Below are 12,613 nucleotides of genomic sequence, written 5' to 3' on the forward strand. Positions count from 1 at the left end.
GTAAGCAGATCATGCTCCCCATTGGCACCCGTCGTGTTGCTTATATGATTACTAATCCGGTAAATAGTCTAATTCGGTAGGTCACATTCATGAAAGGGAAGGGGATTGTAGTTATGACGTAAGGAACATATCCGATATCATTTGTGAAACGGTTATTCCATAACGGTCAACCAATTCGTGGTGGCGTCCGTAAAATTTACGAAGGGATAATTTCAACTTCACCATTTGGAACTCTTGGTTTAATAGCTTCCTTGTAAGCAGTAACCCTCTATCAAGAAAATCATGATAGGAAATGCAAGCACGGGAATATCGTATCAATTGGGAGATATATACCCCATATGCAGGTGCTGCCGGAATGTTGCTACTTAGAAATGGAAAGTTCACAATTGGAAAGCTGAAATCATCTCTTTTGTCGTAAAGTTTTGTCTTCAACCGACCCTCATTGTCAATTTCTAGATGTAAGTCAAGATATGAAGCCGACTTAACTGTATCTGTAGTATCCTTTATCTCCAATTCGATGGGATAGATGCGATCCACATAGTCACCAAATTTTGAATTGTTTAGTGAAAGAACGTCATCTATATAGCGGAAAGTAGAGTTAAAGGATATTGATAACTTCTTATCTTTCTTCCTAAGAAGTTCCTGCATGAAGTCAGCCTCATAATAATAAAGAAACAAGTCAGCAAGTAGAGGGGTACGGTTTGTTCCCATTGGGATGCCGACAGTCTGTTGAAAAACAAGTCCTCCGAACGTAACAAATATGTTGTCAATCAAGAAATCAAGCATCTTGATAATATCGGTTTCAGAGAATTTTTTGTTTGAATCAGAATGATTCTTTACAAAGTAGGATGTATCCCTCCCTAAGACAAGATACTTGTATCTACGTTGGGCATTCTTTTTAATAGCAAAGTAATACCAACTCTTTTAATTTGTCTTTTAGTTTGGAATGAGGAACACTTGTGAGTAGAAAAGTCAAATGTTTTAATACTGTTACAAGATGAAAGAGAGTTAGATTGTATGTACTATAAAAGCTCTTTCGAATTTTTAAGTATCCACATCTGATTCACGCCACCTCTAGAATAGGCAGTTTCACCATAACTTTGAAGCCCGTTTTTGATTGCTGATAAAATGGATGTTAATAATTTAGAAAGGGGTTTCGTGGAGCACTTGGAAGACCTAGCAATATACCGTTGTTTGTAAGGACACTTATGTAGTTTAGGTATCCAATACAGTGATGGAATATCCGGTTCTTCATCTTTGGTTGAAATACCAAAGGAACAAAGAACAGACCTATGATTATCCAGGATTTCCTCTTTGGTAAGTGTCGTGAGGGTATATGTTGGGTTTCCAAGTGAATTGTCTATACCTAATTCGTTTATCAAGCAATTAATGTAATGACTTTTACAAACAAAAACGATGTTATTTGGGGCTTTGTCTGCGGGGACAACAACATATTTATCATGGAGGTCAGATAGGTGTTTAGCAACATTTGGATCTTTGAAGATTGACGTAGCATGGGCATTGATGGACCCATTCAGTTTCTTAATTCTGATTTGTATTAACGACCTCACTGCCTTAATCCATTCGGATAGAGTGTCTACGTCTTCCTTCTCGCGCTTAGCCCATTGCTTGGCATAATCCTCGACTGAATCCATCAAAATTTTAAAGTTGTATTTCCAATTGATGGATTTAGGCTCACGATATTTTGGACCTTTCGCTAACACGTTTCGTAAAGAAGTGTTATTAACAATGTTAAGGTCACCGGTAATAACGTGGCCAGCAGGATTATATGTGAATTGGAAACTAGCACAAGTGCAATCAGGAGGTTTAGACTTGAAGTCGTCAATATCGAGATCCTGCAAAACGCGTTTGTAATTGAAAATTTTAGTTGCAATAGGTTTGATATAGGTATAAGAAATTATTGGTACAGACTGGTCTTTGAAATAAGGAGGTATTTTCGATTGAACTAATTTATGATTTATGAGTTTGCAAAAATGCATAACTGCTTCAAACTTTAGAGTATACATGTTGGTACAGAATGTTTCATCTATGCATTCTTTCCTTTCTTCGGAAAAATATGTACATTCTAAAATATAGTGAAATTCATCTCCAATTTCATTACTATTACACAAGTTACAGGTTCGATTTTCTCTGGGTATGTTTTCCCCCATATATAAGATTCTATTGGGAGCTTGTGATTTACGGTTCTAAATCTACAAAGAGTGAACATGTCTTTATCGTCTAGCTTTTTGATATAGTTCTCGAAAGCAAAACTTTCTAAATAAATGCAATAGTTAATCGTTTTAAGACTGTTATTAATATTTGAACTCCAAGTTTGAGTAAATTGGTCTTGGAGACTAGTGCTAATCGTATGCTTTAGCCAGTCATAATTGTAAAAAATTTATTAACTCTATATGTAGAAGAGACCACATTCATTAAAAATGTTTGAAATATAGTTTAACCATGAAGATCTTAAAGTGGAATCATTTTCTAATTTCAGCAGTAATTTAAACACAATGAAGCATAGTTTTTCTTGTTTGCCTTTTAATATTCTTATCCAATATGATATCATTCTGATTTTTATATCAATATTAAGAGAGTATCAAACGACTTCCTTATATATAACTAGTTAGGTGTAGTTGGTTTTTAATGGGGAACGAGTTTACAAAATTTTAAATGAACTTTTCTCAGGATGTCAATATTTTCATATCCCCATATTTCACAACCATATAAAAGAATTGGTTTAACAAGTTTGTCAAACAGATCAATTTGATAGCTAATAGAAAGATCATGTTTTCTTCCTTTTCCTAAGACATCATGCATTGCGTTAGTAGCCTTTTCTGCCAAATGAAGTTTGTCCGTTTTAAAACCTAGTTCTTGAAATGCATTTAAACATTAAATTCTTTTGTAATTTTCCCTTTGTAAAAACTACTATCTTTGTTTTTTTTACGTTCACATTGCGTCCCAATACGTATTAAAGGAGGCCTAGAGATCAGTCGCCGTTTCGGCAAGTTTGATCGTGTCATCAGCATAAAGTATAGCAAATAAATTTAAATAAATATCTAACTTTCCATCTATGTGTTTGCTTACCTTTTGTAGACCAATCACATTTAATTGGCATAGAAAATCTTCTAAGTCATTTAAAAAAAAGTGAAAATAAAAAGGGTGACAGAATTTCACCCCGTCGAACACCATTTTCGGATGGAAAAAATCTGATTTTTTACCATTATATAATGAAAATGATTTGATATTTTGAATCATATTAAATATAATGTTGTACATTTTGCCACTTATATTACTTATACCACAGATCATCTCATAAGTATTATAAGTATTTCATCTTATACTCAAATACAGATTTAATTAAGTCCGGAACATTTTGATATTTGTTTGTTTATTTTAATCAATACCGATTTTAAACAAAACATATATAAATTTTCGACTAAATACCTATATCCCGATAACGTCAGGTACATATGCTATATATTCTGTATCGATTCAGTGTATAAAATTAGTATCGACTGCTTATATGAAATGACAATTGACGGCCTGGTATCGTCTGAGTCTATATCAGAAGAGTATCAACTGTCTGAAAACGAATAAGAATGAGAAAGACTGGAGTTTTATTTAGTACCTACATCCAATTCATGCCTTGCTTAGGTTGTTGGTGTTATAATAGCTGTAAAGACCGGCTTAGGTTCGTGGTTAAATTGATGTTATAATTTAGACATGTTTCGTTGAGCACTTGGAGGACCTGGCAATTTAACATTGTTTGTAATAAGGACGCTTGTGTACTTTATCTATCCAAATATAGTAAAAGGAGATCTAGTTCTGTGTCTTAAATTGAAATGCCTTACATTAAACTTATCAAGAATTTCATTGTTGGGGGTATCTTATGAGTGTCTAAGTGATATGTCAATGTCTAATTTGCCTGTGTTTTATATATTCAAACAATGTTGTTTTTGGTCTTTATCTTCAGGGATAAAAACATTTATCTTTGCGGTTGGACATACATTGAGCAATGTATGAGTCTTTAAAGATCGATTTAGTATCTATTCTTATATATCACTACATATGTGCCTGCATAGACCTATTCTGTTTTTGAATACTGAAATGTATCTAGGAACAGTAAATCAATATATATGTTCCTGGTTGTATCAACGACCTCACAGCCTTGACCGAATCGGAAAACGTATCTACGACCTTTTTTCTCGTTTAGCCCATTACTTATAGATTATTACATGGCATTTTCCATATTGGCCATGGTATCAGCCCTAGACTCCAATATCAAGCCAGAGGGCTGATACCAGGGCCAATATGGAAAATGACATGTCATAATATATTTATCACATATTTTCATGCTGGAGAAAAATGAAGGAATATATCAAATTATTTTTTCTATTATCAACAATAATAACATTTGAATAAAGAAATATTAAAAAAAAATGTATCACAGTGCATTAACAATTTGTATCACAGTGAAAAAGTAGTCATGAGAATAATTCAACAAATATATAACAATAATCTTATTTTTCAGAGTTTTAAATGTTTATGGTAACATTGCCAAAAGAAGCTTGTGGAAAATTGGAAAATGTAGAACATTTTCCACTGTTTATTTTTACATTTTTTTATACAGATTCAAAATTTTCAATTGTTTTGCAAACTTCATTTAATTCAACACTGTGAAAAATATCATCCTCCGGAAAATCTGCAGATTTGGCTTCAATGCTAGTGTTTGGAGTTGGTTCTTGTGGTATTAATCCCCGGCTTCCTGAACCAATATCGGATAAGATATTTGACATAGTTTGCTGTTGCTGTAATGATGCTGAACTATACTCATTGACGGAAGCAACATTCTTATGGCCTGTCAACTGCATGACGGTAGTAGCCTCCACATTGGAGTGAAGAAGTGAGGACACTGTAGTTTTGCGAACACTATGGTTAACCTTTCTTCCTGTAAGACCACCTTTCATAGACATTTTTTTAGCTAAATCTCCTAGAGTATTTTTACCCAATGGCTGCATGGTAAACCATGTTTGTTTAGCATTTTCACTGGCATCAGGTTGTATTATCCTTTTAATACTTAGATAAAAGCGACTGTCTGGAGTCAGAGCATATTCAGGGCGACGACGAATATATTGCTTGAATGCATTCACTGGACAGCGTGGATTATCTATTTTAAGAAAATGAAAATAATCAAGGACATGCATCATATTAAATTGAAACAATATCTACATTTAAAAAAAAATATTTTAAGGTGAATAAGCTTTAGTGATATATATATCTATTCTTTTCATTTGTTCATGTTTCCATTTTTAGTTCTTTGATGTGCATAGCTAGATATTTCTGGATATATTGTGTTTTTTTGGGGTGTTTGTTTTATATTCTTTTTAAAAGTACATGTAAGTTATATACATGATATATGTATGAATTAATTTTGTAGGCATACTTGTGTGGTGGTTTCTGTATTTATCATTTACTGTCAATTTTATATTAATTTTTAATAAATCGAAAGAAAGTTACCTGGTGTTGCAAACATTTTAGGTGCAAATGCTCTACTGTCACTTTGTCCTGTCCTGGTTTTAGTCAGACTTTCATTGTATTCCAAATATTGCTCTCCACTTGCTGTTGTCATCATTTTTATGTCTCCAAATAACATGTCAGTATGCTCTTTCCTTCCCCTCATACCAAAGTGCAAAGTATTATTTAACCATATGGTATTAAGTAGTGCCTCAGGGTTGCCTAAAAGTAAGAATTGACAGTTCAGATTATAGGATAATATTAAAACGTTACGTACACTATGTATAGCTAGAAGTTGTTTACATTCATTATCAATAATGTCATTTTACATGTATATAGAAGACTGAAGCATATTTTCCAAAAAAAATATACGCGTTCAAAACTTAAAGATATATTTTTGAAGCTGATATCATTATCATTTAATGTAAATGCAAAGTCACATGATAATATTGCATAAACCTACCTGTTCCTAGGAGATTCTGTTCAAATAGCATATCTATTTCAGAGGATGAGAATGGATCAGCTTTCATCTTTTTGTTTCCCAGTCCCTGTGACTTCAAGTGCTTTCTTTTCGCGGATAACACCTCTCTACTGTGGTGAAATTCCTTATCTTTAAGAATATTTATTCCACTCTTTTCCATCAAGTGCCTATTAATCGATGACTGTATTGACTTCAGGCTGTCTGGCTCATACTCCTCATTTTTCCGAGACCGGACAGACAAATAAAATCTGGCTATAAGTACTGATTAAGTTCAGGTACAGATATATCCTCTATTGTCCGTAATTCGTTGTTCTCCTTTAACCATCCAGTTAATAATTTTATGTCACTTTTAGTTTTTCTCTTTGTGTTATCATTTTTAAATTCTTCAATGAAATTACTGGTATCATCATTCGTTACAGTGATACACCTTTCGTCGTCTGCTTCTGTTGCCATCTTGTTTACAAATAGTATTTGATTGACAGGTTACTGGAAGTCAAACTCGGGGGCACGATATGGGTTTTTGAGGGCTGATATCGATATCAGCCCCGGGGGCTGATAACCAACCTTGATTTCCGGCTATTATTGGCAATGCAAAAACGTACATATCAGTACTAAATATGTGATAACTGGTATTATCATCCACTGAATCGATCATTATTTTAAATTTGTGTATCCATTTGTACTGTAATCCCATCATGTAATGTTGTCATTTCAGCCTTATTTTTAACATTGTCATGAATCGCGGAGGGTTGTTTAGTCATAAAACCAGGTTCAACCAACTATTTCTTCTTAAAATGTCATGAACCAAGTCAGAATAATGGCATTTGTTATCTAATAGTTCGTTTTAATGAATGTATGTTGCATTGTCGTTTATCTTTTGTTGCACTTCAGTGTTATGTTGTTTTGTTGTTGTCCTCGTATAGTTGATGTGTTTCCCTCCGTTTTAGTTTCTAAACCTGGATTTGTTTTCTCTCTATCGATTTCTGACTTTTGAACAACGATATACTACTGTTGCCTTTATTGGGCCTTTGGATATCACATTTCGCAGAAAAATGTTATTGACTGATTGTGTCACCGGTAAAAACGTGGTCAACCTGACGTGATCTCATAGAAGACAATGGAACATCAGTCAAAAGTATCAATATATAAATGCAAAAAGTGTTAACAACCAAGGATTACATTAGTTGTGTATTTGCCTCCATGGTCTTCACAATAGCTTGGTATGCTTCTTATGTGTTTGTTTTTAGAGTATAACAATTAGTAACGAGGTATGCATTCTTACGTTTTTTAAACCACCTGTCAAGCAAAAACAAAAAACTACAAAAATCTCAAATGGTGTCTACTGTAATAACTTTTGCTATGTCCTTCATGCATAGCTTTGATTCATTCTTAAAGTTCCTTTTATTTTTGTTTTGATTTTCATATATTTTCACTAGTCTCGATCATCACTGAACATATACTTTTAATTAATTAATTGTCGAAATGAGCATTTGGCACTGTACCGTATAAGGTAACACATTTTAATTGACTGTACAGGGCATTTACTTCTGTAAGAAGTCTTTGCACGAAATTTTTGAACGTGTAGCTAACCTATAGCTTCTACAAAGACATTGATACCAGCTAGGCAAAAATCTACGTAGCGCTACGTAGCCGCTACGATATTGAACGCAACCATGTTATGTTTTCAAGATGTATTGTAACAGTTATTGGGGAACATTTGTCATTTTGTTGATACTATTCGTCGTATTGCTTTTATCTTTAATAGTTGGAAGAAAAACTGGATAGAACACGTTCCTCAACTTGCCTGATCTATATTTGAACCCGAACCCAGTTCGTCATCAGACGATTTATCTACGGTGTTTGTCAAAAAGAATGTACTTCACGATTAAGTCAGTGGAATTGCAATCAAATGTTGGGTATGGCAAAATATTTCTTACTCTGACTTTGAGACGATGCGCATCATTAAAACCACTGTCTTTTTAATATCAAATGTCCGTGTAGTTGCTTTTTTGTCATAAAACAAAAATAGATACACACTATTCTAGCTTTTTCTCTCCGTTCAATTAAGAAATTGATGGCATGAAATGCAATCAGAACAAAACTATACCAGATCTCATCTTATATTTGTGTTCTTCAGTTTGAGTTTGTAACTCGGATTTGTTTTTTTTTCTCAATCGATTGATGAATGTCGAACAGCGGTATACTACTGATACTTTATCGATATCTATATCTTCCAATGTTTATCACTACCTTTGATTTTAAGACAAAAAATGCGCAGTGATCATTAATTTGATCATTTCCTATCAATGTGGGAATCGTAGATACACATTTCTTGTTTTGGGTTACAATAATTCATATTTTGTGAAGAATCACATTGAATTTTCCAGAAAATATGCTGAACATGATATTATCAAAATGCTGGACTTTTTGATCGACAACATATTTGTTGAGTTTGGAGGATTTATATTTCAACAGACAGTCGGTATTCCAATAGGTACTGATTGTGCACCCTGCTGGCTGATTTGTTTTTGTACTCGTATGGAGCAGAATTCATTCAGAACCTTCTAAAAGACAAAAAGAAAAAGCACCTTGCGAAATTCTTTAATTTTACTTTACAATATATTGATGATGTTCTATCATTGAAATACTTCAGCCAATACTTTCATCTCATATATTCCAGTGAACTTGAAATTAAGGATACTACTGATACTAGAAGGACTGCTTCATACCTTGATCTTTTCCTCAATATTGACGTAGACGGACGACTTCACACGAAAATCTATGATAAACGGGACGATTTTAACTTCCCAATTATCAATTTCCCATTGCTCAGCAGTAACATACACTCTACCCCTTCGTATGGTGTTAACATATCACAATTGATACGTTATTCCCGTGCTTGTGCACACTATACGGACTTAATATACAGGAGTGTGTCCTTACGCAGAAACTGCTCCAACAAAATTATGAGGAGGACAGATTAAAATTGACACTCTGTAAATTTTATGGACACCATCACGAATTGGTGGATCCATACGATGTGTCTTTAACCAAACTAGCTAAGGACATTTTTATCACACGGTAGATTGTGGTTTGTCATTATGTCGTCTAATTTTTCAGTTACCAAACGTGACTTATTCCCGATTGTGACTGTTTTGCTGAATGCGAATTCGTATTACTATAAGACGTGTTACGGTACTTGTCTATCCCAAATTCATGTATTTAGTTTATATGTTTAATGTTATATTTGTAATTCTCATCGGATGTTGTCAAATGTGTTGACGTCTTTCTATTATATTTATGTGTTATGGAAAAAAAAATAATCACCGCTTCATTTATTAAATATAATTTTGTTCAACGTAATCTGTACGATAATTTACGGTTGAAGTTGGATTCATAACAAACTGGAGATATAAATATTATAGTTAATTGCTATACTGTTTTAATGTAAAATCAGTATTTAGGTCTAATATAATCTTAAATCTATCCTAATTCCATCTTACTTTTGAATTATAGTTTTTCATCTGTGACGTCATTTTTACGCTGTTTCAGAAGTTTCAAATTCAAACGTGACGTATTTGTTGTGCATTTTCGTCATCGTATGTGTCGTCATTTTTATGATTTATTACGCCGAGGCATGACTGTGTAGAGTGTGTCTATTCTGTGTTGGTCTTAGGATTATGTATTCGGGTTTAGTTTTCTGTAATTAGTTAATACTTCGGTTTCATTATGTATATCTGTTTTATATTCATTTGATAAAATTTACTGTTTGCAATAGCTTTAATTGTTCTAAATAATAAGGATGTTCTTATCCCAAGCATAAAAACATAGCCGTATTTGACACAACCTTTTTCAACTTTTGATCTTCAGTGCTGTACAATTTTGTAATTTTTTTCACTTTCGATCTTTTATATCTAGGCGTCTTGTGTCGTCTTTAATATTAAATATTATATATTTAATATCAAAGTATAAATAAAAGCAACAGTAGTAAACCGTAAAACAGCGGTATACTACTATTGCTTTTATTTATACTTTAATATTAAAGTTACAACATGATAAGTATTTGAATAACGGTATTTGTCAGAATATAAAAAAAATATATAAAGAAAGAAATCAGAAATCTATGGTGTACGAATCTTATAGAAAATAGTTTCAACTACACATGTTTAAACATGAAAAAGGAAGATAACTTATTTAAGTAATTTATAGTTTCTATCCAGTTTCAAAGTTAGTTTTTTTTGCATTGTAACAGTGTTATTTGTGCATTACTTAAAAAGGAATAAAATTTCTAGACAAATGCAAACGAATGAGCATATGTTGATTTTGAAATAAATAAACAACCAGATAAACAAAAAACAAATATTTTATTTAATGATTATATTCTTTACATTTTGTGTAAAAGACTACCAGAGAAATAGGTTTGTCCAGCGCCAACGATGCCAGAGGCTCGAGACCATATGTTCTTGACGTAAACACGGTCACCAGATTGAAGTGTAAATGTTGTACCAATTGTTAGAGACTGGTAATCCATTGCAACAGAAACTGCCATTTCTTCTCCGTTTCGGAACATTCCTAAGTGCAAATATCCACTTCTGCTTTGTCTTGCTGAAGCTGTGAAATGATAGAGACCCTTGGTTGGAGCAGTAAAAATCCCTGTTCCACTGTTGTATCCATTCCCAATATTTTCTTTTATTGTTTCGAACTTTACAGTAGCTTTAGCCGCAATATCGCCTGGTGAGACCAAACGTGCTAGAAACGTCACTATGGACGGACCTGAAAAATTTGATTAATACACTGTTTTAATCATTGAAATTTGAAATGTCAACGCCAAGTACTAGTAATCGATTTGAGAAAGACAATGTACTTTATGTTGTGAAAATAACCCCAACATTTCTCATGACTGTAGAGATTTAGAGTTGGTGTTGATTTTGTTTTGACTTTCAATCGGACCGTTCATCAATTTATCTACAAGGAGTAGATTACCTTAGTCGTATTTGGCAGAACTTTTTTGAATTTTTGGTCCTCAATGCTCTTCAACTTTGTATATGTTTTGGCTTTTCACTATTTTGATCTGAGCGTCACTGATGAGTCTTATGTAGACGAAACGCGCGTCTGGCGTACGAAATTATAATCCTGGTACTTTTGATAACTATCTACAACTGTTGATACAGAGATCTTTATAATGTAGCACAAAATACAGAGAGAGCTTTTATAGGCTCTGCCTACTGATCAATCCTTTTCATATCTTAATGAATAAAATATGTTTAAAATCAAAATGTAACATGTATTGTATATGCTATACAATTGATGAAGTTAATTTCATAACATCAATTACTAAGCATTAATCAATCAATATACAATTAGCATATCTACAAATATATGTACGTTAATATTTCTTTCCTTGGATTAAAAGTTACTAAACAGAACTTCTTTACCTATTTGTTTTACTACTCAACTTAAGATGTTGAATATGTTGTTATTTTTGCATTGCGTATATATTTGCGTTGTATTGTTTAATTATGTTTTGTATGATTTACATTTTTTTAATAAATAAATCAATCAATATGTTCACACTGCCTCAATTTCATATTGAAATATCCTTACACGATACACATGAATGGAATTCAGGAGTCATAAGACATTTCAAATAAAAAATTACAAGAAAAAAGGAAAACAACAAATATTTGGTTGATCCAATTTTCTCTTTTCTTTACCACCTTATTTTGTTTTATGTCTTCATTACCCTAGTATGTTTAACCCCTTAACATCGTCCAAAAAGTCTAGAACAAGCTTGATTACAATATTTGATAAATGTAATTATGAAGAATTCAATGTAAAAGGGTAACGTACATGTATGGGAAATAAAGGGAATAATTTTTCATTCATTCAGGCTCCAAGTTCGAATAAGAAAAACTTCACATTCGTTGTTGCCGATCGAAATAATTCATGAAAAATACCGTTAAGACTCCAAACTTAGACAGTTCTCACACAACATCTACTTCTTTTTATATTTTCTCGTATATTATAGTGAACTTCAGTGAGTGAAAATCTGAATGCTTCGTCTATAGTTCTAAAAAGTGCCAAACATAACGCTTTTAATAATCTTTAACTACTTGGATTGTTCAGAAAAAACTCTTGAAAACTTACTTTGTTTTAATAATGTTTCCTTAACTGATTTAATTTCCGTACTGTACTGTTTCTGCATTTCCTGGACTTTGTTTTCTAGTCGGTCTAGTTGTTTGGCCATTATCCATAGAAAACCATTTTCTGAAGAACCTCGCTCCACATTAACACTGTATACAACGGAACTTAAACTTAAAACACAATACAAAACTAAAAGAAACATAACTCGTTATGCAGTTTTTTCTTATTTTATCAGTTAAGGATAAAACTGCGTGATGGTTACAGAAATAATATCTTGTGTCGACTGTACTGTCCTCTATATATATTGAAAACTAATATAAAATCAATACCTATGTTGTTTCAACTACGATATTATAACATTCAAAAACATTTTAAGTTCCAAGAAATTTCATTTGTATTTGTTTCATATAATACAAACTTTTTAATTAGATTTTTTTTTAAAAATTCATTGAATCTTTTCAACGGGGT

At 32.6% G+C, this 12,613-nt stretch overlaps 2 protein-coding genes across 2 annotated transcripts; both read right to left on the minus strand.

Annotated features, from left to right (window-relative positions):
• Nucleotides 1-4,611: 4,611 nt before the first annotated feature.
• LOC134701957 (uncharacterized protein KIAA1958-like) lies at nt 4,612-6,228 on the minus strand. The gene is made up of 3 exons (XM_063563071.1): nt 5,984-6,228; nt 5,524-5,742; nt 4,612-5,173 (listed from the first exon to the last, which is right to left on the minus strand). Exons 1-3 carry the CDS (start codon nt 6,159-6,161, stop codon nt 4,629-4,631), a joined length of 942 nt encoding a protein of 313 aa, XP_063419141.1. The 5' UTR covers nt 6,162-6,228; the 3' UTR covers nt 4,612-4,628.
• A 4,122-nt stretch (nt 6,229-10,350) lies between these two features.
• On the minus strand, nt 10,351-12,397 carry LOC134701958 (complement C1q-like protein 2). The gene is made up of 2 exons (XM_063563072.1): nt 12,149-12,397; nt 10,351-10,774 (listed from the first exon to the last, which is right to left on the minus strand). Exons 1-2 carry the CDS (start codon nt 12,345-12,347, stop codon nt 10,386-10,388), a joined length of 588 nt encoding a protein of 195 aa, XP_063419142.1. The 5' UTR covers nt 12,348-12,397; the 3' UTR covers nt 10,351-10,385.
• Between the last annotated feature and the right edge of the window lie 216 nt (nt 12,398-12,613).

The sequence above is a fragment of the Mytilus trossulus genome, unplaced genomic scaffold (genome assembly GCF_036588685.1).
Source record: "Mytilus trossulus isolate FHL-02 unplaced genomic scaffold, PNRI_Mtr1.1.1.hap1 h1tg000373l__unscaffolded, whole genome shotgun sequence".
Lineage (NCBI taxonomy): Eukaryota > Metazoa > Mollusca > Bivalvia > Mytilida > Mytilidae > Mytilus > Mytilus trossulus.